This window comes from Emys orbicularis, chromosome 12, assembly GCF_028017835.1.
Source record: "Emys orbicularis isolate rEmyOrb1 chromosome 12, rEmyOrb1.hap1, whole genome shotgun sequence".
Classification (NCBI taxonomy): Eukaryota; Metazoa; Chordata; order Testudines; family Emydidae; genus Emys; species Emys orbicularis.
The window spans coordinates 36,176,663-36,204,057 of NC_088694.1; the positions used below are offsets into that span (position 1 = coordinate 36,176,663).

Here is a 27,395-nt window from a genome sequence, read left to right on the forward strand (position 1 = left end):
GTCTTCTACCCTGTGCCTTGCCCAACAACTAGAATATTGGAACCCCAAACTCAGGGGAGGCTTGCAGGTACTACTATTAACACAAATAATAGTAGATGCTGGGACAAATGTGGAGATTTTGGTAACATTTTTATAATTCCTATGCACGGTTGTTTTTCCCTCTGTGCTCTGTAGCACTATGAACTTAGGTCTGATCTACACTACAGACCTATATGAATATAACTATGTCTCTCGGGTGGGGGGGGGGTGAAAAATCCAGTTACACTGACCTAACCCCCTGTGTAGACAGCACTATATCAATAGGAGAGCTTCTCCAGCCAACATAGCTACTGCCTCTTGGGGAGGTGGATTAACTACGCTCCCTCCTGTTGCCATAGAGCATCTTCATTAAAGTGCTACAGTGGCGCAGCTGCATCAGTGCATCATTTGAAGTGTAGATGTGTCGTAAGTCTAAAGGGAAGGGACAAGATGTTGGACTTACAGAGATGTCTGGTTGGAGACCCAGAGTTACTGACAAATTGAATAAACCTACATATGTAAATGGAGGTTCTGAAAGAGGCAATGGAAACACCTAGCACAGCAAAGGACCTGAGCTGGGGAACAAAGGAGAAAGGTGTCCAGCGATGGTTGTGATAAGAAGTGGGCTCACGGAAACTCAGGAGCTGTCACCTAGGACTGACAGACAAAGAGACAGGGGCAGAGCCAAGATGGATTCTCCTGCAGCTTGGCTTGGGGGGAGCCCTGGTGTTGGCCAGTCTGAACTCTGAACCACCAAGAGACTGTTTAAAAGCAGATCTATGACAGAATCACTGGGACAGGCCCAACTGAATGGTTATTTGGCCTATTAATCCCCTAGGATTCCCACCAAATAAACCACGGTTAAAGCAGCAAGATGACCATTAGATGCTGTGGCTGATCTCCTGTTCAGCTGTTATCACACCTCTTCTTCGGCAGGTGCACCAGCTACTGACTTCAGTGAGAGCAAATGGTGTTCAGAGCCACTGAGGACGAGAACAGTAGTTCACACTTGTACTATGCCTCCTGTGTCTGAAATAGTCACGTATGTAGCTGTGAAAATAACCAACTTTTCTACTCACTGGCTGAACTGAAAACCTGAAGAAAAAAAAAAGAATGTGTTTTGGGTTGAGCCAAAATTATTTTTTTAGATTGAAAATTTGAAAGAAAGTGTTTTAGATGATGATGATGATGATGATGCAGTGAACCAAACAAGTTGGAAAAAAATCTTTTCAGTTGAACAAAAGTTTAGCCAGATTCCCCAAACACAATATTTTGTTTTTCTCATTTTGGAGTTTTTAACCATTCTTCAGAAAATAAAATTGCGGTAAAATTCTAAATGAAAAAACATTTTTTGAATGAAACAATTAAAACGTTTCCTTTAAAAAATGTTGAAAGGAAAAGTTTTGATTTAAAAGCAAATCCGTTTTTTTCTCTCCAACTGACAAAATTTTGGAAAAGTCAGCTCAAATTTGCCAAATATTTTGGTCAACATAAATCTCAATTTTTCATCCCCAAAGATTTTTGTCAGAATTTTTTTCCGCATCTCTATCCAGGAGCTGGTTCCCTCACCTCCTCCATCCTATGTGCATCCTTATCTATAGTTATGGTTTACATTAACCAATTACCCAGCCCACAGTGAGAGGATGCAACCCCTTGCTTTGAATGTCCCTAGCTTCTCTTTGCCAGAAGCTGGAAATGGGAAACAGGGGATGGATCACTCGATGTTCCCTGTTCTGTTCATTTCCTCTGAAGCACCTGGGATTGGCCACGGTCGGAAGACAGGATTCTAGGTTAGATGGACCATTGGTCTGACCCAGTATGGCTGTTCTTATGTTCCTAAGGTGAGATTTTACACATACTTTAATCTGTGAGAGGTTAGCCCCCCCAAGATCGACTACACTAGAGAGGTTATGAATAAGTGGGGTACTCCATGGTGCAGAGCAGAGACTACACAGCACTTTTTCTATAATCATTACTTTTATTGGCCATCCGAACAATACACAAAACACAAGCTGATAAAGGAGAGAGAGAGACCAATATTAATGTAAGAAGTCCTGGGATATTAGCACCAAGACAGGGATTTTCAAAGGGGCCAAATGGATTTTATCACTCATCTCCCATTGAATGACAATGGGAACCGGGCACCAATAGCACATACCCCTGTCATCTGAACTGAAAGTAAAAAGGGCTGTTTTCAAAAGTGAGCGCGCACACACACACACACACACACACACACACACACACCATTAAGGCAGAGGACTATTCTTGAGTTCCAGTGTGTGGATCAGCATTGATAGAGCAGTGGTCAAATTCCAATACAGATCTCAAACACTCCCATAAGGTTCAGGTGCATTTGAATCCATATTTCCAAATCAGATGCATTTCTAAGGTACATAAATAGATAACAATGTGCAAAAATGTAACATGAATACACAAAGGTTTGATAGATTTATTTTTAAATCACTCTTATAATGGCATACACCAGAGTTGGGAGTGAAATACAAATTTAGAGAGAGAGATGAGTACAAATGGGAACTGGTAGTTTAGATAGATAGATAGATAGATAGATAGATAGATAGATAGATAGATAGATAGATAGATAGATAGATAGATAGATAGATAGATGGGTTGTATGGGGATAGATAGATAGATAGATAGATAGATAGATAGATAGATAGATAGATAGATAGATAGATAGATAGATAAAGGGGTTGTATGGGGATAGATAGGTAGATCGATAGATAGATTGATGCAGGGGGGAGAGAGAGAGAGAAAGAGAGAGAGAGAGAGATTTTGACTGTTACTGTACTGAACCCAAAGGATTATTTATCTCAATGTTCATTGAGAAGGTTCATTTTAGAAGCACTGAGGTGATGGTTCTTCCCAAAGCTTCTTTCACGTCCTTGTTCCTCAGGCTATAGATGAGGGGATTCAACATAGGGATGACCAGGGTATAAAACACAGACACCATTTTGCTCTGAGCTGGAGCAGATAGCGAACTGGGCTGGGCATATATGAAGGTAAGAGTCCCATAAAATAGAATTACAGACATCATGTGGGAGGTGCAGGTGGAAAAGGCTCTGCGTCTGCCCTCAACAGAGCGAATCCTGAGGATGACAGAGATGATGCAGGCATAGGATACAAGAATGACCATGGAGGTGCTCACGATGATGAGACTGGATAAAGTGAACAGCACCAGTTCATTGATGTCTGTGTTGGTGCATGAAAGGCTTAGCAGGGGTGGAATGTCACAGAAGAAGTGATCTATCTCATTGGACCCACAGAAACAGAGTGTAAAGGTGAAGACTGTTTGCACCATTGAATTTACACCGCCGCAAACATAGGAACCCACCAGCAGTTGAACACAAACCTGCTTGGACATGGCGATGGGATACAGGAGCGGGTTGCAGATGGCGGTGTATCGATCATACGACATAGCTGCCAAGATGAACGCCTCAGTACTGGCAAAGAGACCGAAGAAGAATAATTGGGTGGCACATCCGTTGAAGGAAATGGTTTTGCTGCCTGCTAGGAAGCTCATCATGGCTTTGGGGGCAATGGTGGAGGAGTAGCAAAGGTCTAAGAGCGACAGGTTCATGAGGAAGAAGTACATGGGGGTGTGCAGGGGAGAGTTGGCGCTAATAAGGAAGACCATGGTGGTGTTCCCCAGCACCGTTGTCATGTAAATCACCAGAAACACCACAAAGGGGCCCTCCTTGAGCCCCAGACCACTTCCAAACCCCAGCAGGATGAATTCCGTCAGTGCTGTGTGGTTTCTCTCTTTCATTGTCTCTATTTACCTGGGAAAAGGAATGAGATAAGCATTTTAAAAAAGAACCAAAGAGCTAAGGAGAATGCAGAAGGCTGCAGGTTCCTTTTGTATCTCACTCTCATTGAAAATAAAGGCACGTCTCCTGTTCGCTTAGATAAAAGTGGACTTAACCCTTAGAAATGTCATTACATTTCTTCTTAATAAATCTCCAAAAGTTCTGTTAGAAATTTTGACTTTTCTGCAGTAGAACACCAATTTATTAACATTCCCATATAACAATTATTTACAAGAGGGGAATTTTCCCATAGAGTGCAAGATTTTGCTACTCTTATCATGTTCTTACTCACTGAGATCCATGGGACTCCCCATGGAGTGAAGGAGTACTCGACATGAGCTAGTTTGGTGAAATGTGGCCCTCAGTGCACACAGTCCTTTATTTTAAGGCTAGAAGGCAGCAAGATGAGGATTTAGTGTGCATCAAGCCCAAGAGTTTGTGACTGAACTAGAGCATTACTCTCTGTCTCTCAAAATTAGGGAATGCCAGGATTAAAGTTGCCCGTGCAACTTTCATTCACTGCCCTGTACTTATACGTTATGATTAGATTTGGACAGGTTGTATTTTTAGAGGTACTTAACAGCAAACACACACATTGATGAAAAAGCATTTCCATCAGTAACCATTAAAATCTACAGACAGGAAAAGCCAGAAAAATGCTGCTTCAGAATTTACTGGAGTGTGATTTAAGGTTATTTATTTTGTACATGTTCACATGTGACGCTCACAATTTGTGTTTTAGCGGTTATCAAACTTTAGCTTTTTATATCTGAATGTGTACTGTCATTAAATAATTAGTGTCTAATCCCCTTTCTTTGAGCCCCCAATAATTTCCCATAATTGTGAAAATTTAAATTGATAACAATTGAAAAAAGGCTTAAAATCAACGTTGGTATTTTCTGTTGAAATTATATTAAAACATTGAATTATGCCAAGCTTAATTATGATAGAGTCCTTAATTACCTGATCACATATTATTATTTCCACAGTACCCCTGCCTCATCCAGTGCACAGTATGGATGGGGCTCACTTACTGAACAGCTATTGAATATTTTGTTTTGTCTTCATTGTTCTATGGGTGACCCCAAGGCTTACTTACTGCACACTATGCAAACCCTGCTCTGGAGAGAGAATTATTAATTCATGCAGGGGCTTTCCTATAGTGCCCATCACTATAGTATCTGAGCGCTTCACAAACATCAGTGAATTTGTTTTCACAGCACTGGAGATGAGGGATTATTATTCTGCCCCCAACCTTTCCCTGTCCCAGTCCTGGCTCTTTCCCAAGCCTGGCTCCTTGTCTCATTTTATTCTCCTCACCGAGTCATTCCCCTCTCTCCAGGCTTCTCAGACCAGTCCCAGTATCCTTCCACAGCCAGTTTCACTCACCCCCTCCATCCAAGATCCAATTTCCCACTGGCTCGCAGTCCCAATCTACCTCGTACAATCTCGCTATCTTCCCTCCGGCCCCATCTCATTTCCTTCTCCCAGTCTCTTTCCCCAGCCAGTGCTGGTTCTGCCCCTTCACCGTGGTGCCTCACTGGATTTGTCCACCATGCCGCCTCATCTCCTCCACACTTTTGTACAGGTTCTCAACACCAGTCTTCCTGATCTGATAGTCCCAGTATCTCCCCCAGCTCCTCATCTGATCTCAGGCTCCTCGTCACCTACTGGCTATCAACACTCCCCGCCCCCCCACCCCTTCTTTTCATGTCCCTCCCTGGCATCCAGTCCTACTCTCTTTGCCCGTGTAGTCTCCCTCCCAACTCTCAGCACTAGTTTTATTGCCCAGTTAGTCCCCGTCTATTTCCAAAGCTCCCAGTTTCCTTGTCCAGTCTCCTCTCCATGCCAGCTTCCAGTTTTTCTCCCGTCACCGTACTTAAAAAAAATCCCCATTGACTTAATCTGGAGATCTTTCTTTCTTTTTTTATGCAGAGCCTAGCACAATGTGACTCTGAGCCTTGATTCTGGTGCTACTGTAACAATTAGAATAATTAAAGCCAGTCATAATTTTTTTCCCAGCAGAATAGTGTAGTTTCAATTAAATGAAAATATTCACATAAAGTGTCTGCTTTCCTCAAAACAATTCAATTTTTCCTTGGAAAATCATTATCCCTCCCCAGTTTGTAATTAATTTTCAACTGATCATTTTTAGTATTTCAATGAAAACTGAAAACTTTCAGTAGGGGAAAAAAGTTCAGAGCGGCTCTTATAATAACAAACACAATCAAAAGTTAGGTTTAGTGACACTTAAGGTAGCATCGGGGAACTCCCCACCAACCAGAACCTAAAAGCATTGAAACCAGAATTGAAAGAAAAGTCTTCTGTATTCCTTGCCACCGTCATATTACAGACAACACTGTTGATAATTCATTCCGGCATTCCATAAGGTTTTCAGATCGATCTCCAACAGAAGCCTGCAATCGATACATACCCTAGCTTCATTCAACTTGCAGAACGTTAATAGAGACCTCATGCTCTCTTCTGTAAAGGGATCGGCACATTTGCCTGTCACACAGCTCATATACTTGCAAGGTTCATCTGCTTTAACATTGCTGAGTGATGGAATTTGAAAATGTCACCCCAGACTAAAGGACCACGACTGTTGCGGCTGTTAGTTTCTATCAACAGCCAGAAAAGTCACTTTTCCCCCCGGCAATATCTCCTCCTCACTGACCTCTGAACAATGAGCACTAACTACATTGATGAGACTTTCTGCGTCATTAATGGACCCTCTGGGACATGGTCCCCAGGTTCTTCATAAGGTTAATAAATTCAAGCAAGATATTATTTTTAATGTTGCTTTGTTATGGGATTACAGTGATTTCCCAGACTGAAAAGAACTGAGTGTGTTTTTAGTCTTCTTTCCATAAAGATGCTGGCTACCCTCCTCAAAATAACATGCCCAGTGAAGCCAACTGTGTGACCAGTTCCACAGCCCTTACTCTCATTGAGTAGCGCTTACTGATGCAAGTAGTTCTGTTGAGTAAGGGGTGGGGATTGTCCCACAAGTGAGTAATGATTCCTTTTTTCTTTCTTCTTCTTTTCTTAAATATCAGAATTTATTACAAAATGGGAATTTGAGTTCTAAGCCAGCTCTACAATGGACAAAACTAATTGAACAGAGTGCATTCATATTTGATCAATTGTGCTGGTAACTTGTGTCCACACAGCATCAGGTTGTATCGGGAAAAGATGTGATGTACTCTGCATAGGAACCCCAGTGTCCCCTATTAGCACCTTTTAGCATGTCACCTTGTGGGAGATTTTCACAGTGCGTTGTGGAATACCCTTATGTCTCTCAGGCCTGGTCTACACTAACCCCCAAATTCGAACTAAGGTACGCAACTTCAGCTACGTGAATAAGGTAGCTGAAGTCGACATACCTTAGTTCGAACTTACCGCGGTTCAGACGCGGTCCACACGCGGCAGGCAGGCTCCCCGTCGACTCCGCAGTACTCCTCTCGCCGAGCTGGAGTACCGTAGTCGATGGCGAGCGCTTCCGGGATCGATTTATCGCGTCCAGACCAGACGCGATAAATCGAACCCGGAAGTTCGATTGCCAGCTGTCGAACTACCGCGGTAGTGTAGACCTGGCCTCAGAAACTTGAAGGAATCCAGGGGAAAATGTTGACAATTCCCTCTGTGCCATAAAATAGCCTGCTGTTCTCAAGCCCCGTGTAAGAATTGTCCACTGCAGAGATGCATGCAGTGCAGAGAAACACAGCACTCTTTTCCATTTTATGTATAGAGAAAACAATTCTGGTTTATTTGCAAGGCCCTTGTGCTCAGATAGAGTCACCTGAGGACGAGCGAACAGATAGTCCTGTGGATACACCCGTACAACTTTCCAAGACCAGATGCACTCAGCAGAGAGGTGGTTTGGGGGCCATCCAATGAGCACCAAGTGGAGGGACTGGGTTATGATGCACACCTGGGATGACCAGCAGTTGCTCCAGGAGTTTCACATGTAGAAGCCCACATTCCTGGAGCTGAGGTCCAAGCTCACCCAAACCCTGCAATGCACAGACACCGAGATGAGCACTGTCTCAACAGTGGAGAAAGGAATGCACATTGCCACATGGAATCATGCAACTTTATCTTGCTACTGGTCAGTGGGGAACCAATTTGATGCTAGAAAATCATTATGGGGTTGGTCATCATGTAGGCATTCCAGGTGAGAAATAATGTCTTGCTGTTCTGTGTAGAAAACCTGGGCAATGTGCAGGAAACAATAGATGAATTCAATGACTTCCCTAACAATGCTGAGTCCTTATTGTGTGCCCCTTTCCCCAAATAGACATTGAGTACATAAACGACAAGGGTTACTGCTCCACAGTATAGAGGCTTTGGTGAAACCTAGTGGGTGATGTACTGACATGAATGTTGGCTGGTTGGGAAAAGTCCACACCCCTCAACGTTTTAGAAATGCAGGGTTTTTTGAAAGGCTGAAAGTTAGGGAGTTCTCCCCAGACTGTCCAACTGACCTTAACAGGGTTTCTGTGCCAGCTCTGCCTCTCTCTTGGTGACTCGGCCCACCCTTTCCTTCCCTGGAAGCTGTACGACAACAACTTAGAGAGAATCAAGGAGAGGTTAATGATCACCTGGGCAGGTTCAGGATCACTAGGGAGTGGACTTTGAAGGATAGGTAAAAGTGTCTCATGAAAAGGATCAATCTCTGAGGAGGAAAACATTCCAGTAGCCGCTGATGCATGCTGTGCAGTGCATAATATCCTGCGACCAACGGTGAGACCCAACTACTAGGCTTGATGAGTGAGGTGGACAGACTAAAGCTGTAAAAATGTTTCTTCTCCTAGGCCTACAGTTGCAGTAGCATTCCCATTCTGTCAATGACACGAGAAGAGAGGGTAGAAGTTGATAAAGTACAGTTCAGAGCTGAAGGGTAATGGTCAAATGAAAAAGAGTCCTATTCAATTACATCACATTAAGGCAGACAACTAAATATTGACCCATTTTATAAGTGCTTGCACACAAATACTAGAAGTCAAAATATTACAATGGGTGGGCTTGAGTGAGTGATATTAAGGGAGAATATTAACAAAATAAGCATCACAGAAACTTGGTGGAATGATGATAATTAAGGCTAAGATTTAATCACGGGTATTTTTAATAAAAGTCATGTACATGTCACGGGCAAGAAACAAAAAATCAGGGGCCTGTGACCTTACCAAGACTTATACCATAAATACCCGTGATTTAATCATGGGGGGGGGGTGCTGTGATGGGGGGCACTGCGGGGGGGAAGGCCCTGGTACCAGTTGCAGGGAGAAGCCTTGGGAGGGGGAGCTACGGGGGGGCTGCTTTCACTCCAACTGCTGCTGGGGGGCTGGGCAGGGAAGCCCTGGGGGACAGTGGCTGTTCTGGCCATGGCCAGGGGAAGAATTGGGGGGCCAGACACTGCTCCAGCCACCCCAGGACCACTGCTTGGAGTCAGTGATCTGTGGCTGTTCCCGCCACCCCCGGGACTGCTACTGGGGCCCTCTGCATCGGCCACTGCTTGGGCAGTCCTAGGGGCCAGCTGCCCAGGGATGCCAGAGCAACGGCTGGTGCGACTGGCTGCAGGGCCATCCAAGTTGCTAGCTTCAGAGGTGCTCCGACAGAGCCAGTGTGTCTCCCATTCAACTGTTATCATGTCTCTTCTTCTGCAGGTGCAACGGCTATTGACTTCAGTGAGAGCAAATGGTGTTCAGAACCACTGAGGGTCAGAAGAGTAGTTCACACTTGTACCATGCCTCCTATGTCTGAAATAACCACGTATGTAGCTGTGAAAATAACCGACTTTCCTAATCACTGGTTCAATTGAAAACTTGAAAAAAAAAAGAATGTGGTTTGGGTTGATACAAAATTATTTTTTAGACGACGATGACGATGATGATGATGATGATGATGGCACTTTTTCTATAATAATATTTGGCCATCCAAACAATACATACACCACAAGCTGGTAAAGGAGAGAGACCAATATTAATGTAACAAGTACGGGTATTTCAGCACCAAGGCTGGAATTTTCAAAGAGACCAATGGTATTTTATCACCCATCTCCCATTGAGTGACAATGGGAACTGGGCACCAATAGCACATACCCCTATCATTTGAAGTGAAAATAAAAGGGGGCTGTTTAGAAGTGCACATTGTTGGCTTAATGCTGCCCCTCTCCCCATCCCCCTTTGAAATCAGAGATAAAACTGCCATTGACTGCAACACTGAGTGCTTCTGAAAATCCTACCTTACCTCCTTTCAGCAGGAGCCAGCCAGTAAAGAATGATATAAACACACACACACACACACACACACACACACATATTAAGCCAAGGGACTATTTTTGAGTTCCAGTGTGTGGATCAGCATTGATAGACCAGTGGTGAAATTCTGACACAGATCTCAAACTCTCCCCAAGGTTCAAGGGCGTTTGAATCCATATTTCCAGACCAGATGCATTTTTAAGGTACATGAATAGATAACAATGTGAAAAAATGTAACATACATACACAGCGGGTTGATTGATTTATTTTGTAAATCACTCTTATAATGGCATACATCAGTGTTGAGACTGGTGTACAAATTTAGAGAGAGAGACGAGTACAAATGGTAATTGCTAGTTTAGATAGATAGATAGATAGATAGATAGAGAGAGAGAGAGAGAGAGAGAGAGAGAGAGAGAGAGAGAGAGAGAGAGAGAGAGAGAGAGAGAGATTAGATTATGACTGTTACAGTACTGGACTTTCCATAACCCAAAGGATTATTTAGCTCAATGTTTATAGAGAAGTTTCATTGTAGAAACACTGAGCTGATGGTTCTTCCCAAAGCTTCTTTCACATCCTTGTTCCTCATGCTGTAGATGAGGGGATTCAACATAGGGATGACCAGGGTATAAAACACAGACACCACTTTGCTCTGAGCTGGAGCAGATAGTGAACTGGGCTGGGTATACATGAAGGTAACAGTGCCATAAAATAAACTCACGGACATCATGTGGGAGGTGCAGGTGGAGAAGGCTCTGCGTCTGCCCTCAGCAGAGCGAATCCTGAGAATGGCAGAGATGATGTAAGCATAGGAGATGAGAATGACCATGGAGGTGCTCACGATGATGAGGCCAGATAAAGTGAACATCACCACTTCATTAATGTCTGTGTTGGTGCATGAGAGGCTTAGCAGGGGTGGAATGTCACAGAAGAAGTGATCTATCTCATTGGACCCACAGAAACAGAGTGTAAAGGTGAAGACTGTTTGCACCATGGAGTTTACACCACTGCAAACATAGGAACCCACCAGCAGCTGAATGCAAACCTGCTTGGACATGGCGACGGGATACAGGAGCGGGTTGCAGATGGCGGTGTATCGATCATATGCCATGGCTGCCAGGATGAACGCCTCGGTAGCAGCAAAGACACCGAAGAAGAAGAATTGGGTGGCACATCCGAAGAAGGAAATGCTTTTGCTGCTTACTAGGAAGCTCGCCATGGCTTTGGGGGCGATGGTTGAGGAGTAGCAGAGGTCTAAGAGCGACAGATTCATGAGGAAGAAGTACATGGGAGTGTGAAGGCGAGAGTTGGCTCTAATGAGGAAGACCATGGTGGTGTTTACCACCACGGTTGTCATGTAAATCACCAGAAACACCACAAAGGGGCCCTCCTTGAGCCCCAGACCACTTCCAAATCCCAGCAGGATGAATTCTGTCAGTGCTGTGTGGTTTCTCTCTTTCATTGTCTTCATTTCCTTGAGAAAAGTAATGAGATAATAATTTTAAAAAGAATAAAATGGCTAAGGAGAATACACCAGGCTACAGGCCCAATTTCAGCTCACACCCATTGAAAATGAATGCACGTCTCCCCTTGGCTTAGATAAAAGTGGACTTCTTAATAAATCTCCAGAGGTTCTTTTAGAAATTTTGACTTTTCTGCAGTAGAACACCAATTTATTAGCTTTCCCATATAACAATTATTTACAAGAGGGGAATTTTCCCATAGAGTGCAAGATTCTGCTGCTCTTATCTTGATCTTACTCACTGAGATCCATGGGACTCCCCTTGGAGTGAAGGAGTACTCGACATGAGCTAGTGTGGTGAAATGTGGCTCTCAGTGTACACAGTCCTTTATTACAAGGCTAGAAGGCAGCAAGATGAGGATTTAGTGTGCATCAAGCCCAAGAGTTTGTGATTTAAATAGAGCATAACTCTCTCTCTCTCTAAAGTTAGGAAATACCAGGATTAAAGTTGCTTGTGCAACTTTCATTCACTGCCCTGTACATACATTATGACTAGACTTGGACAGGTTGTATTTTTAGAGGTACTTGATAGCAAACACACACATTGACAAAAATGGCATTTCCATCAATAACCATTGCAATTTACAGACAGGCAGTCAGAAAAACGCTGCTTGACAACCTCATAGAGTTTGATTTAAGGATCTATTTTTTTGAACACTTTGACATGTGACGCTCACAATTTGTGTTGTAGCAGTTATAAAGCTTTAACTTTTTATATCTGAATGTGTACTGTCATTAAATAATTAGTGTCTAACCCCCGTTTTTTGAGCCTCTATAATTTCCCATAACTGTGAAAATTTAAATTGATAACAATTGAAAAAAGGCTTATAAATAAACATTGATAGTATCCAATGAAATTAACCTGATCACACATTATTATTTCGACAGTACCTCTCCCTCATCCAGTGCACAGGATGGATGGGGCTCACTTACTGGACTGTTATTCAATATTTTGTTTTGTCTTCCTTGATCAGTGAGTGGCCACAAGACTTGCTGACTGCACACGATTCAAACCCTGCTCCAGAGAGAGAATTAATTCCCCCAGGGGCTTTCCTGTAGTGCCCATCACTATAGAATCTGAGCGCTTCACAAACATCAATGAATTTGTTTTCACAGCACTGGAGATGAGGGATTTTTATTCTGCCCCAACCTTTCCCTTTCCCAGTCCTGGCTCTTCCCCAAGCCTGGCTCCTTGTCCCATCCTATTCTCCTCATTGAGCCAGTCTAAGTCCCCTCTTCTCAGGCTTCTCAGCCCTGTCCAAGTCTCCTACCAAAACCAGTTTCACTCATCCCTTTGTCTAAATTTCCCCATACCACTAGCTCTCAGTCCCAGTCTCCCTCTCCAGGCTCCTCATCCAATCTCACTATCTTCCCCTCGCCCCCATCTCATTTCCTTCTGCCAGTCTCTTTCCCCAGCCAGTGCTGATTCTGCTCCTTCACCCTGGCTTCTCGTTGGATTTGTCCACCATGCCTCCTCCGCCCTGTTCTACTGGTTCTCAGTCCCATTCTTCCTGCTCTGATAGTCCCAGTATCTCCCCCAGCTCCTCATCTGATCTCAGTCTCCCCGTCACTTACTGGCTATCAACACTGCCCCGCCCCATGTCCTTCCCTGGCATTCAGTCCTACTCTCTTTGCCCATGTAGTCTCCCTCCCAACTCTCAGCACTAGTTTTATTTCCCAGTTAGTCCCGGTTTACCTCCCAGCTCCCAGTTTCCTTGTCCAGTCTCCTCTCCATGCCAGCTTCCAGTTTTTCTCCCATACCTTAGTTAAAAAAATGCCCCTTGACTTCATCAGGAGAACTTTCTTTCTTATTTTCATGCAGAGCCTAGCACAATGTGACCCTGATCCTTCATTCTGGTGCTATTGTAACAATTGTAATCATTAAGGCCAGTCATCATTTTTTAATCAGCAGAATGGTGACTTTCAATTAAATGAAAATATTCACATAAAATGTCTGCTTTCCTCAAAACAATTCAATTTTTCATTGGAAAATCATTCTCCCTCCCACAGTTTGCAATTAAGTTTTCAACTGAATATTTTTAGTATATCAATGAAAACTGAAAAGTTTCAGTAGGGGAAAAAAGTTCAGAGCAGCTCTTATAATAACAAACACAATCAAAACTTAGGTTTAGTGACACTTCAGGTTGCATCAGGGCACTCCCCACCAACCAGAACATAAAACCATTGAAACCAGAATTGAAAGAAATGTCTTCTGTATTGCTTGCCACCATCACATTACAGACAACACTGTTGATAATTCACTATGACATTCCATATGGCTTTCAGATCGATCTCCAACAGAAGCCTGAAAACAATACATACCCCAGCTTCATTCAACTTGCAGAACCTTAATAGTGACTTCATGCTCTCTTCTCTCAATGGATCAACAAAGCTGTGTAACACACAGCTCAAGTACTTCCAAAGTGCAACTGCTTTAAAGTTGCTGAGAACTGGAATTTGAAAATTTCACCCCAGACTCAAGGACCACGACTATCATGGCTGTTAGGGTTCTATCAAGAGCCAGTAAAGTCACTTTTATCCTGGCAACATCTCCTCTGCACTGACGTCTGAACAATGAGCACTGACTTCAATGATGAGTATTTCTGCTTGGTTCCTAGAAGCTCTGGGACATGGTCCCCGGGTACTTCGTTAGGTTCAAAACTTCAAGATAGATTTTTTTTATTGTTGCTTTGTTCTGGGATTACAGTGATTCACCAGACTGAAATATAGGGCTCACAGGAACTGAGTGTGTTTTTAGTCTTCTTTCCATAAAGATGCTGGTTACCCTCCTCACATGAACACGCCCAGTGAAACCAACTGTGTGACCAGTTCCACAACCCTTACTCTCATTGAGTAGAGCGTACTGATGCAAGTAGTTCTGCTGAATAAGAGGTGCGGAATTGGCCCCCATGTGAATAACAATTCCTTTTTTCAAATTTCAGAATTTCCCACAGAATGGGAATTCGAGTTCTAAACCAGCTCTACCGTGGACAAAACTAATTGAACAGAGTACCTTCATATTCGGTCAGTTATGCTGGTACCTTGTGTCCACACAGCATTAGGATGTATTGGGGAAAGATGTGTTGTACTCTGTATAGGAACCCCAGTGTCCCCTATTGGCACCTTCTAGCATGTTACCTTGTGGGAGATTTTCACAGTGCATTGTGGAATACCTTTATGTCTCTCAGAGACTTGAGGGAATCCAGGGAAAACTGTTGACAATTCCCTCCGTTCCATCCAGTAGCCTGCTGCTCTCGTGCCCAGTGTATGTATGAATTGTCCACTGCAAAGATGCACGCAGTGCAGAGAAAGACAGCACTCTCCTCCATTTTATATAGAGAGCAAACCATTCTGTTTTATTTGCTAGTCCCCAGTGTTCAGATCGAGTCACCTGAGGATGAACGAACTGATAGTCCTGCGGATATGCCCGTACAACTTCCCAAGACCAGGTGCACCCAGCAGAGAGGTGGTTTGGGGCCCATCCAATGAGCACTGAATGCAGGGACTGGGTTATGATGAAAACCTGGGATGACCAGCAGTTGCTCCAGGACTTTCAGGTGTAGAAAACCACATTCCTGGAACTGAGGTCCAAGCTCACCCAAACCCTGCAGTGCACAGACATTCAGATGCGCGCTGTCCAGATGGTGGAGAAAAGAATGCATGTTGCCATGTGAAATCGTGCAACCTCATTTTGCTATTGTTCAGTGGGAAATCAATTTGATTCCAGAAAATCAGTTTTGGAGTACATCATCATGCAGATATGCAAGGTGCGAAATAATGTCTTGCTGTTCTGTGTAGAAAACCTGGGCAATGTGCAGGAAATAGTAGATGAAATCTATGACTCCCCTAACAATGCTGAGTCCTTGTTGTGTGTCCTTTTCCCCAGCTAGACTTTGAGTACATAAACAACAAGGTTTACTACTCCATAGTACAGAGGCATTGGTGAACTCTAGTGGGTGATTTACTGACATGAATGTTGGCTGGTTGGGAAAAGTCCACACCTCTCAAACTTTTAGAAATGCTGGGCTTCTTGAAAGGCTGAAAGTTAGGGTGTTCTCCCCAGACTGTCCAAGTGACTTTAGCAGGGTTTCTGTGCCAGCTCTGCCTCTCTCTTGGGGACTCGGCCCATCCTTTCCTTCTCTGAAAGTGGTACAATAACCTAGAGAGAATCAAGAAGAGGTTTTGTGGTCACCTGGGCAAGTTCAGGGTGACTAGGGAGTGGACTTTGAAGGGTAGGTGAAAGTGTTTCATGAAAAGGATCCATCTCTGAGGAGGAAAATATTCCAGCAGCTGCTGGTGCATGCTGTGCAGTGCATAATATCTGTGAAACCAATGGTGAGACCCAACTACTATGCTGGGTGAGTGATGTGGACAGACTAGATCTGTAAAATTTTCTGCTCCTAGGCCTACAGTTATAATAGTATATGGAGATATACCTATCTCATAGAGCTGGAAGGGACCTTGAAAGGTCATCAAGTCCAGCCCCCTGCCTTCACTAGCAGGACCAAGTACTGATTTTTGCCCTAGATCTCTAAGTGGTCCCCTCAAGGATTGAACTCACATCTCTATGTTGAGCAGACCAATGCTCAAATCACTGAACTATCCCTCCCCCCGGTAGCATTCCCATTCTGTTTAATGGCAAGAGAAGAGAGGGTAGAAGTTGCTAAAGTACAGTTTGGAGCTGAAGAGAAATGGTCAAATGAAAAAAAGTCCCATTCAATTGCATCACATGATGGCAGACAACTCAATATTGATGTATTTTATAAGTGCTTGTACGGAAAAGCTAGAAGTTGAAATATTAAGATGGGTGAGCTTGAGGGGCTGGTACTAAAGGAGAATATTGACATAATAAGCATCACAGAAACTTGGTGGAATGATGATAATCAATCGGACATGGTAATACCAGGCACAGAATATATAGGACTGACAGAATAGGTCATGCGGTTGGGGGAGAGGAACTATTGTGAAAGAAGGCTGTCATAAATATTAAAGGTAGAGTAATGTATGCAGTAACATAAATCCCTCCTGGCCAGAGGTACAGAATCACTTACCTGTAAGGGGTTAATCAGTTCAATTAACCTAGCTGGTACCTGACCAGAAGGACCAATGGGGAAAGAAGATACTTTCAAATCTGAGGGGGGGAGGTTTTGTTTGTGCTTTCTTTTTTGGTTCCCTCTCAGGACAAAGAGAGAGACCAAGCAGGTAACCCATCTTCTAAAAAGATCCTGAACTGATACATCTAAAAATTACAGAAATTGTAAGTAATAGCAAGGAAATGTGTTAGATTATCTGTTGTTTTAGCTTGTAAATTTAAGAGGGAGGTTTATTCCTGTTTTTGTAACTTTGAAGTTGAGCCTAGAGAGGAATCCTCTGTGTTTTAAATCTTTTTATTTACCCCGTAAAGTTATCCTCCATCCTGATTTTGCAGGTGTGATTCTTTTACTTGTTCTTTTAAATAAAATTCTTCTTTTAAGATCCTGATTGATTTCAGTTTCCTAAATACCAGGGATTTGGTCTGTGCTCACTTTGTTATCCTATTAGTTGGTATATTATTCTCAAGCCCCCCCAGGAAAGTGGGTGAAGAGATTTGGGGGGATTTTGGGGGGAGATAGGGCTCTAAGTGGCCCCTCCCTGAATGTTTGTTTAGATCACTTGGTGGTGGCAGCAATACCGTCCAAGGACAAGGAAAGGAATTTGTGCCTTGGGGAAGTTTTTAACCTAAGCCGGTGGAATATAAACTTAGGAGTTTTTCATGCGGGTCCCCACATCTGTACCCCAGAGTTCAGAGTGGGGAGGAAACCCTGGCAAAGGGTTTATACCTGAAATATAGCTGGGAGTGGACAACAAAGAGGATGGATCACTCAATTGCTGTGTTCTGTTCATTTCCTCCGAAGATCTTGTTGCCGGCACAGAGTGCCCGAGGACAGCAACAGTGGGGTTCGTTGCCCGGTGTGCTTCGCGCCAATGAACACACCAGGGTGGAGAAGCAATCAAAGTTTATTTGAGATCTCAAAGTGGTGCAAGGAGACAGGCACGTCTCAAATCAAGCACACCAACATAAGCGGCCTTTGTCTTTTATAGTTTGTAACTAAGCCTTTCCCTTCTTCCCCCGTCCTTTCTCACCCCCCCTCCTCCATTCCCGCCTCTCCCCCTTTCTCCCTCTGGCTACATTACATGACCTTGGCTGTGCAGCTTGTTCTCACTGTTTCTTTCTGCAAGTAATCTTGTCCTTTAGCTAGAAGCATGTAGGTTCCCCTTATCACTACTGCTTCCCAGCTGCTGGCCTGTGAGGTTAGTAAAGTTTAACATGCAGGGGCTTTGATTCACTTTGGCCTGGAGCGGGGGGGGGGGAGGGCTTCATCAACTCTCGGGTCTTCCAACCCCCCGAGTTACCTAGTGGCCTAGAGCGGGGGGGGGGGGCTTCATCGACTCTCAGGTCTTCCAACACCCTGAGTTACCTAGGGTCATGCCTAGTGACACCAAAAACTCCCTCCTTTGAGAATACTCAACAAGCTTTTGGCTGAGTTTTCTCATATTCTGAGGACAAAATGTGATTTAAGGCCGTGGGCTTAGGATCATTGATTAAAGGGAAAAAGGAGATGTCTTGACTTCTAGAGGTGGTACATACTTTAATCATTAAACATTTCAGGCATGAGAAGAGAGCTAGGGTGAGGAAACAAAGTACGAGACCAGTAAGCAGGAGGCGGACAATACCACCTCCCAAGCCCCCTAGGCTAGGGAGCCAGCTCCAGAGGGTATCAAATAGAGTGGGTTCCTGTTCCTGGGCCTTCCACTGATTGAAGGCCTATTCAGAGGACAGGATGTACTTGTGGAATGGTGGTAGCATTACTAAATGGCCTCCAGGTGTCATTTCCTAGCAGGCTAAAGGGGGCTTCTATGGTGCAGTTTTGCTACAAGGGGGTACCCGAGGTATTTCTTCCCCTACTGAACCATCCCCAGCAGATATCTGACCAATTTTGGGGGACTACCCTCCAAGGTAACCCTGCCGCGTGGTGCGGGATTTGAGAGCATACCCAGCAGTTAGAGAGGTTAAACTCTTGGGCAAAGCACTCTCCACTCTCCACTCTTCAACTCTCCTGATTTTGATTCAGATGTCTCAATCTACCCTTGTTGATTGCAAAGCCCAGTGACTCTGGGGGGAATGCTTAGTTCTGATTTGTCCTGGGGCTCCGGGGTAGAGACATGGGAGGGAGGGGAAAGCAAAGAAAATGGACTTTAAGAAGCCTTGTTAGCGATGAGTCACTGCCCTATGCTACTGCACCTTTATTTGTAGAAGCCACGGGATTGGATGAAAGAGCACTTCTCCTTCCCCGGCAGCCAGCCACCAATGGGACTGACGGAACCCAGAGACATCAGCAACAGCTAACAATTGCCGCAGTCCAGGAGATAGTCACTCAGGAGATGAGCCAGCTAGTGAAAGAAGCAGCAGAGCTGAAACCAACACCATCAATGGTAAAAACATTCGGAAACACTATAAGAGTCAAGAAGATAGAAAGACCTTCTTACATGTCAAACCTTTCTTTCATTTATTTCTTAATTCTTTGCCATTGGGATTACATATTGAAGCAATTTGCAGCAGGGTATAGTGGATTCTCTGGCAATTTTTTAAAATCAAGATCAGATATTTTTCTAAAAGATCAGCTCTAGGAATTATTTTAAGGCAGTCATTTGACTTGTGTTCTACAGGAGATCAGGCTAGATGGTCACAGTAGTACCTTTTACCCTTGGAATTTGAGAATATATGAAATTAAATAACCCTCCGCTGTAACAAAACCACAGAGATTCACAGATTTCAAGGCCAGAATGGACCATTTGATCTTCTAACCTGACCTCCTGTATAATGCCAGCCAGACAATTTCACCCATTAACCCTGTTTTGTGCCTGAAAACTTGTGTTTTATTAAAGCATTTTCGAGAAAGGCACTCTGTCTTTATTTAGACAGACTCCACCATTTCCCTTGGCACTTCGTCCCAACGGTTAAGCACTCTCACTGTCAAAAGCATGTGCCTGATTTTTAATTTGAATTTGTCTGGTTTCTCTTCCAGACACTGGATCTTGTTATGCCTTTCTTTGAAAAAATAAAGATGCCTTTTATATCCAGAATATTCTCTCTGTGCTTATAGTCTGTGATCAAGTCACCCCCCCCACACACACACATACACACATGATCTTCTTTTTGCTAAGATAAACAGACTGTGTTCTCTACATCTGGCTCACTCATGCTTTTTTGCAGTTCTGACATGATTTTTGTGGCTCTTCTCTGCCATGTCTCCAACTTTTCAACATGAGTTGAGGGTAACTGTGGGGTCACGAACTCTCAATGTGATGTTGTTGCCAAAAAGGCTAACGATCTCTGCTACCAGGGGTTTACAGACATGATCAAATCATCTCTTAACCTTCTCTCTAATTAACTAAGTACACTAAATTAACTAAATCTCCCTCATTATTTCACAGTGAAACGTGAAATCAATCTTTTATCTCCTCTCTGCACCATTTTCATTTTTTAAGAAATATCCTTTTTGAAGTATGCACCAGATGCAGATATTAGTGGCCTCTCCAGTGCCATATACGGAGATAATTAACTTCCCTATTCAGAGCTAGCCATTTAATACAACCTCCTATTTACTGTGTTCACAACAGCAAATTCATTAATAGCTCTAAGGTCTTTGAGGAGAGAGGTTGGACTGGGGAGTCAGCATGATCCTCCTCATTAAAGCCAACTCTCGCCTGCACACCCCTTTGTATTTCTTCCTCATGAACCTGTCAGTCTTAGACTTCTGCTTCACCTCCACCATCACCCCCAAAGCCATGGTGAGCTTCCTAGCAGGGAGCAAAGCCATTCCCTACAATGGATGTGCCACCCAATTCTTCTTCTTTTCTGTCTTCCTCGCTGCTGAAGGGTTCCTGCTGGCAGCCATGGCATACGATCGGTACATTTTCATCTGCAACCCACTCTTGTACCCCATCACCATGTCCAAGTGGGTTTGTGTTCAGCTGGTGGCGGGGTCATATTTTGGTGGCTGTGTGAACTCCATGGTGCAGCCTGGCTTCACCTTTACACTGCACTATTGTGGGTCAAACGAGATCGATCATTTCTTCTGTGATGGCCCTCCCTCGATTAGTCTCGCCACCAGTGATACATACGTCAATAACCTGGTGATGTTTACCTTATGCGGCCTTATCATAGGGAGCACCTCCCTGTTCATGCTTATCTCCTATGCTTATATCATCTCCACCATCCTCAGGATTCACTCTGCTGAGGGCAGACACAAAGCTTTCTCCACCTGCACCGCCTATAGAATAGCGGTGAGTTTATTTTATGGGTCCACAGCTTTCATGTATGCACAGCCCACCTGGTTAACTTCTCTGTACCCAAGGAAAACGGTGTCTGTGTTTTACACCTTTGTCATCCGCATGATGAATCCCCTCATCTGCAGTCTAAAGAATAAAGAGGTGAAAGAAGCTTGGGTCAGAACTATGGGGAAGAAATCTTTGAAAAGTAGAACCTTGCTTATGAACATAGAGACCAAATCTGCCTGTGCAGGGCTTTTGTGAACTTCTGAAATGTGGGGGAGGGGGGGAGAAGAAATACAAATTTCTGACAAAATATGTCATTATTTTCTTTGTCATTTTTCTCCAGCTATAAACTAATGAATATTTGGGATCAGTGTATGAATGGTTGGAGGATGACATGGGAGAGCAGGGGACTAGCTCAACATATCTATCTAGCCATCTAAGCTGTAGAACTCATTGCCACTGGATAATATGTAATCAAATAAATTTGCAGAATTCTAAAATGGCTTCATTGTTTATAGGGACCTCCTGCTTTGGGGTATGAACCAACTGTTACTCTCTGGTTTAGGAAGATTTTTTCTCCATGATTCAGATTATAATACTGTTGTCTTTGAAACAGCTGACACTGGGCACTACTGGAGATAGGATGATGATGCATGGCAATTCTTCTGCTCCTATAACATTCCAGAGCATTGACTATACAACATATTTGTGACAATAAAGTATTTCCATATTTATTTGTATATTTCCATATATTGATAATAGGAATTACCTCAGTCCAAATCATCAGGTAATATAAATTTGGTTTAGCCAATCTGACTTCAGTGGAGCCACATGGATTTAAGCCTTCTCAGAATCTGGCCCTTGAAGTATCTCTGATGTAATGGTGAGGTAGCTGTTGGAAAATGGTGAAAAATGTGACATCTGTGTCAGGTAATGGAAACAGAGTCTATGTTAGACTGGTTCATCTATGTGCAATACTCCTGTGTTTTGTCTGCAACACACCTCAATAAAGTCAGTGGTTTTGATTCAAATCTCATTCCTATTGATGTAAATCAGGAGTATTCACTCATCCTGGTATAAATCACTAGTAGCTGCGTTTATACCAGTGGGCTTGGTTCCACTATCACATACGCTCATGTAAATCGTTAGTAACTCTGTTGCACCCAGTGGTGATCATTCTCTTCTCACTCACCCAAGTGTAAGTCTGGAGGAAATCTGCTGGTGCCAAGGGGATGGATTTTCCTTTCATCTGCTCATTGTAAAACTGTAGTAACGCCACTGATATCAATGTAGTTGTACTGTTGTAAAACGTGTATAAATGAAGGAAAGGTCAAGACCATTCTCTCCACATTTAAAGTTTCATTAACTTAGTAAAAAAAATCACATCAAAACCCTTTTCCTGTTTCTTCTGGAGGTGAAATGGACACAACACTGGCTCAATTCTGCAGGCTTTTTATAGGATAAAATCTCCTTGATCTCAGATGAGATTTAGGTGGACTATAGGTCGCTGTATCAGACTCACTCTGATCATTTACCATGGAAATCCCAGGATGTTAATCACTGAATATCAGTCTCCTGTAAATATGGTGAATGAGTCTCAGAATGTACCAATTTTTAAAAATAAAAATAAAATTATGAAGAGACATAAATTCTGTCTATCTGCCTCTTTAGGTGTCTAAATGCCTTTGAAAATATGGCCCTAAGTGACTTGGGAGCCCAAGTCCCATAGTTTATTTCTGTGAGACTTTTACATCAGCGTCCATTGAAAGGAGTATGTACAGTTTGACAATGTTCAGAGGAAAGGGTAAGCAACCATGCAAAGTAGAATCAAGAGGCGGGTTTTCTTCACATAGAGGTGGCTGTCCGCTGTCCCTGCCAATGCATTTCCAGGGTTTAAAATTATTGTATTAGCAATAACTACAGATTCCACTTACATTCAGTGTCCCATTTTACCAGATGTTGCACAACACATGGTCAGAAAAAGTCTGTGCTCTCAAAAATGTCGCCATGTAAACAGATTGAGCCAGAGAAAGGAAGCATCAAAATCCACATTTTACAGATGGGGACCTGAGAAACGGTGGGATTAAGGTTGAGATTTTCAAAGCTGCCTAAGATTTTGGACACTAAAGTCCTATTAAAGTTAATGAGAACTGAGCACTCAAATCTTTTAGCATCTCAGCGTAAGCAGCCTGCCCAAGTTCACACGGGGAGCTAGAAATAGATCCCAGATTTCCCAAGTCACAGTCCAACATCTTCATCACAAAACCATCCACCCCCATTTTTCCTCTTTCAAGGCACTTAGACTTAGCCTCTGATTCATCACCCTTACATTTTGTCTGGGATTTTAAAATGAGCCAAAGGGAGTTAGATGCTCAATGGAGTTCTTAATTCCCTCAGGCCACTGAATGTCCCTGCCTTTCCCTATAATATTCACCAGCTGAAACTGTTGTTCCATGGAAGCGCCTTGTAGAAATTTCGTTGTCTTTGGCACCTATTGTTGTCCATCCCAGTTACCTGTCCACTGCTGAATTGCTTAGCTACTTCAGGGAGCTCAGTGGAAAAAGCCTTTCTTTTTTAGTTGTCTTCTCAGGGCCACTTTCACCTCCTTGTTCCTCAGGCTGTAGATCAAAGGGTTCAGCATGGGGATGACAATGGTGTAGAACACAGAGACAACTTTACTTTGACCTGGGGAGGTTATGGCCCCAGGCTGAGCATACATAAAGAAGACTGTCCCAAAGAACAAGCTCACAGCCACCAGATGGGAAGTGCAGGTGGAGAAGGCTCTGCGTCTTCCCTCAGCGGAGGGTATCCGCGTGACAGTGGTGATGATGTAGCTGTAGGAGATAAGGACGACCAGGCCAGTGCTCACTATGATGAACCCGCACACAGTCAGCATCGCCATTTCATTGGCAAAGGTGTCAGAGCAGGAGGCTTGCATCACTGCGGGGACGTCGCAGAAGAAGTGGTCAATTTTCCCCGGCCCGCAGAAGGACAAGGTGAATGTAAAGCCTGTTTGGATGCTGCCATTGAAGCAGCCTGAGAGATAGGAGACCACCACCAGGAAAACACATATCCTCTTGGACATTGTGATTGGATAACGCAGTGGGTTGCAGATGGCGACGAAGCGGTCATAAGCCATCATGGCTAGGAAGAATGCCTCGGTGGTCCCAAAGAGAGAGAAGAAGAACATTTGGGCAGCACAGCCATTGTAGGAAATGGCTTTTCGCCCTGTTGAGAAGCACAGCAGGGCTTTGGGGGCAATGACGGAGGAGTAGCAGAGGTCCAGGAAGGACAGGTTCTTCAGGAAGAAGTACATGGGGGTGTGGAGCCTGGAGTCAGCGCTGATGATGGTGATCATGCCGACATTCCCCACCAGGGTGACAGTGTACAGAACCAAGAAGAGGACAGAGAGGAAGACTTGCAGTTCAGGATGGCCTCCAAATCCCACCAGGATGAACTCAGCCACCATTGTGTGGTTTTCCATGGCTCTTTTTGTATATGGAGGAAAGAAGAGACAATTTGGGGAGAATGTTGTTTCCTCAATGAGCTCCAATCACCATGTTGGTATATACTAGCTGTCAGCAGACACATGCAGTTGAACTATCCATTGCAACCCTGGGCATGGGACAGAGAAGACAATACATAAGAATCACACTTTCTTGCAACAGATATTGTGCTTCTTCATCATAAGCAAACATCCACATGTGTAGTTTATCATGTTGGAAGTAGACTGGTCCTGAAAGTTGAAAGAAGGTTGAGAATGAATGAGAGAACTTTTACAAGCCAGGAAAACTGTAATAAACATGTAGACTTAAATACATATATTTCATTAAAAAATCTAGAAAAAAGAGAGAAGTGAGGGGAAGTAGAGAAAGAGATTAGAAAGGGAAAACAGGGAAAATGTGTGAGATAGATAGATAGATAGATAGATAGATAGATAGATAGATAGATAGATAGATAGATAGATAGATAGATAGATAGATAGATAGATAGATAGATAGATAGATGTGAAAACTTAAGTATGGAAATTTTAGGGGAAAGTTAGATGGGAATCTGTTAGATAAGAACCAACCCCTACATTTTTACAAGAGCCAATCTCATGACAGTTTCACCATTCATAGTGGCAGAAAATTCAGGCTTTCACCTCACAAGAGTTCAGCCCAAGCCAATCCAAGCCAATTTGTCTTATAGCTAGAAAACTGTTTGCCTGATTCATGTCCAAACATCACTTCCTTACTCCTCATTTGAAAGAGGAGAAAAGGGGTCCAAATTTTACTTATGCTGAGACTGGTGTAAATCAGGAAGAGATGTGAAGTCACATTGCTTAATGCTCTACTAGAAAGTGCTTGGATACTAGCATGAGGAGTGCAGTATAAAAACCTATCTAGAATAGAATAGAATAGAATAGAATAGAATATGAAAATATGTGTTAAGATCAACGGTTTTCTCCTCTCCCCCACCCTGATGTAAATCAGGAGTACCTCCATTGGCATCAGCAGGACTGATTCTGCTCTCACTCACTCCAATGTTATTCTAGTGTAGCCCCAGAATAGTCAATGTAGAGCTTTGTTGTAAAGTTGGCTTAAGAGACAACAGAATCAGATATCATGTGTCCTTATGTCTAATCATCTGACTTCACCACAGAGCCAGTTTCTCTCTCTCTTCCCCCCCATTATAAACTAGTAATTATTTTAAATTAACTCTCTGCCTTTTCTAACTTACTTGTCTTCCCACCCAAGAAGGACTAATATTTTGTCACTGAAAACAAATCAGGGTAGCTACTGGAAACATCACACGGTCAGATGATAATAAAATTACTTACTTTTCAGGTATATACACCGCCACAGTGATTCACAGATAATCCATTGGGTTTATTTCATTCAAAAAAAGTGGATCTTAAGAAATATGATAAATAAAAAAATAAAAAAACAAAACAAAATCCTAAGCTTTGAAACATCCAGAAGTCATATGGCAGGAAAGCAATGACAAAAGTGCTTCCTTGATTTCACTGATTTCTTACAGAAGAGAAAAAAAAATGAGTTTTCCATCTGCATACATTTGTGATTATATTTCTGAATGTACTCAGCATTATCTATTGTGCTCTATGGTACCTTAGGAAGCAGCAGCAGCTTTCTTGGCTGACTCAGAATGAGTAACTCTGAGTGTTTCGTTAACTCACCCGTGGTCTGCTTTTTAAAGTGACTTTCCTTTTCCCATAGGACACATTCTTTAAGCAGTCAATTAACTTTGTTTTCCACATGTGGATAAGGATGCAATCTTTTTAAGAACTAAGAAACTAAGAATGGCTGGTGCTGTAGAAAGAGTAGATCTCACTGGAGAATTTGCTCACTGACTGCAAAATTTCAGAATGTTTTGTAAACAATTATTTGAGTGGCAGGATGGGTCCACGGTTAGGTCTCTCGACTTGGACTTTGGACACCTAGGTTTGGGTCCCCTACTCTGTCATAGACTTCCCGTGTCACTTAGGCCAGATTTTAAAGGGGATTAAGATGCCTACCAATGCAGAGAGGTGCCTAATGCACATTAAAATCAATTTGAAGTCACCAGGAGTTAGGTATGTAAGTGCTTCTGAAAATCTCGCTAGGTTCTTGTCAGCATCTTTAGAAACCTAAATACCTTGACAAAAGTGACCCTAAGTGACACAGGAAGCCTGTAGCAGAAGAGGGCCTTGAACCTGCCCCAGCACACACACTAACCACTGGATCACCCTTCCTTTCTTTAGCTCCAGCTCACATACGGGATCCAACAGGTTTCTTGTCCACCCCCAGGCTTATCTCTTAACTTTGGCTTCTCCCAAGGAGAAGCGCTGGCTTGAGCACTTTTGGTGGATGAAAAGTCCCATAACTTTGTTGATTGACTAGGGATACAACCCACTCCCATTGTTAAAGCTTCCATTGATTGCAACAGGAATAGGACACGGCCTATTGCTATGGAGACTGGGACTGGAGATGTCCCACAGTGCAATATTGTGTTGGGTGTTGTCCCCACCTCCCTGGGAAATTTTGACAGAAATTATTTTTTGGTGAAATATCAAAAAAGCAAAATATTCAAAATGGGGCCGTGTGGCATCATGAGCATCATGGTAGGTTCAATGCCTTATGCACCCCTCCTTCTCTTGGGGCCGCAATCTCCTGCTGGACTACACCTCCAATGATGCACGAGTTTTTCTCCTTGTTGTATGGAGTGGGTGTGCACCATGGGAGATGTATTCTGGCCAGAGACCCGAGCCCATAGTGGAAAATGACAACATAGGCCACCCAAACTACAACTTTTAAGAGGCACTACTGTGTCATTGTGAATTGAAATATTTAGGGGTTTGGCTGAAAAAAAACCCCTCTTCATGAATGGGCGTGGGGGGGGGGGTTAAGCTTTATTAACTATCAGAATTGTTTGAGAAAATGTTGTTTAGTTGAAAACCCAATTTTC

At 43.3% G+C, this 27,395-nt stretch overlaps 4 protein-coding genes across 4 annotated transcripts; 1 reads left to right on the top strand and 3 right to left on the bottom strand.

Annotated features, from left to right (window-relative positions):
• Positions 1–2,869: 2,869 nt before the first annotated feature.
• LOC135886588 (olfactory receptor 9S13-like) lies at positions 2,870–3,808 on the bottom strand. Its single transcript, XM_065414346.1, has one exon. The coding sequence runs from the start codon at positions 3,803–3,805 to the stop codon at positions 2,870–2,872; it is 936 nt and encodes a 311-aa protein (XP_065270418.1). The 5' UTR covers positions 3,806–3,808.
• Positions 3,809–10,634: 6,826 nt separating this feature from the next.
• LOC135886489 (olfactory receptor 9S13-like) lies at positions 10,635–11,579 on the bottom strand. The gene has a single exon (XM_065414217.1). The coding sequence runs from the start codon at positions 11,577–11,579 to the stop codon at positions 10,635–10,637; it is 945 nt and encodes a 314-aa protein (XP_065270289.1).
• Positions 11,580–20,348: 8,769 nt separating this feature from the next.
• On the top strand, positions 20,349–21,206 carry LOC135886077 (olfactory receptor 9S13-like). Its single transcript, XM_065413962.1, has one exon. It carries the CDS (start codon positions 20,349–20,351, stop codon positions 21,204–21,206), a length of 858 nt encoding a protein of 285 aa, XP_065270034.1.
• Positions 21,207–23,499: 2,293 nt separating this feature from the next.
• LOC135886674 (olfactory receptor 9S13-like) lies at positions 23,500–24,432 on the bottom strand. Its single transcript, XM_065414458.1, has one exon. The coding sequence runs from the start codon at positions 24,430–24,432 to the stop codon at positions 23,500–23,502; it is 933 nt and encodes a 310-aa protein (XP_065270530.1).
• Positions 24,433–27,395: the final 2,963 nt, after the last annotated feature.

Excerpts from the sequence above, each read along its gene's own strand:
- LOC135886588 (XM_065414346.1), bottom strand. The coding sequence starts at position 3,805 with ATGAAAGAGAGAAACCACACAGCACTGACGGAATTCATCCTGCTGGGG.
- LOC135886489 (XM_065414217.1), bottom strand. The coding sequence starts at position 11,579 with ATGAAGACAATGAAAGAGAGAAACCACACAGCACTGACAGAATTCATC.
- LOC135886077 (XM_065413962.1), top strand. The coding sequence starts at position 20,349 with ATGATCCTCCTCATTAAAGCCAACTCTCGCCTGCACACCCCTTTGTAT.
- LOC135886674 (XM_065414458.1), bottom strand. The coding sequence starts at position 24,432 with ATGGAAAACCACACAATGGTGGCTGAGTTCATCCTGGTGGGATTTGGA.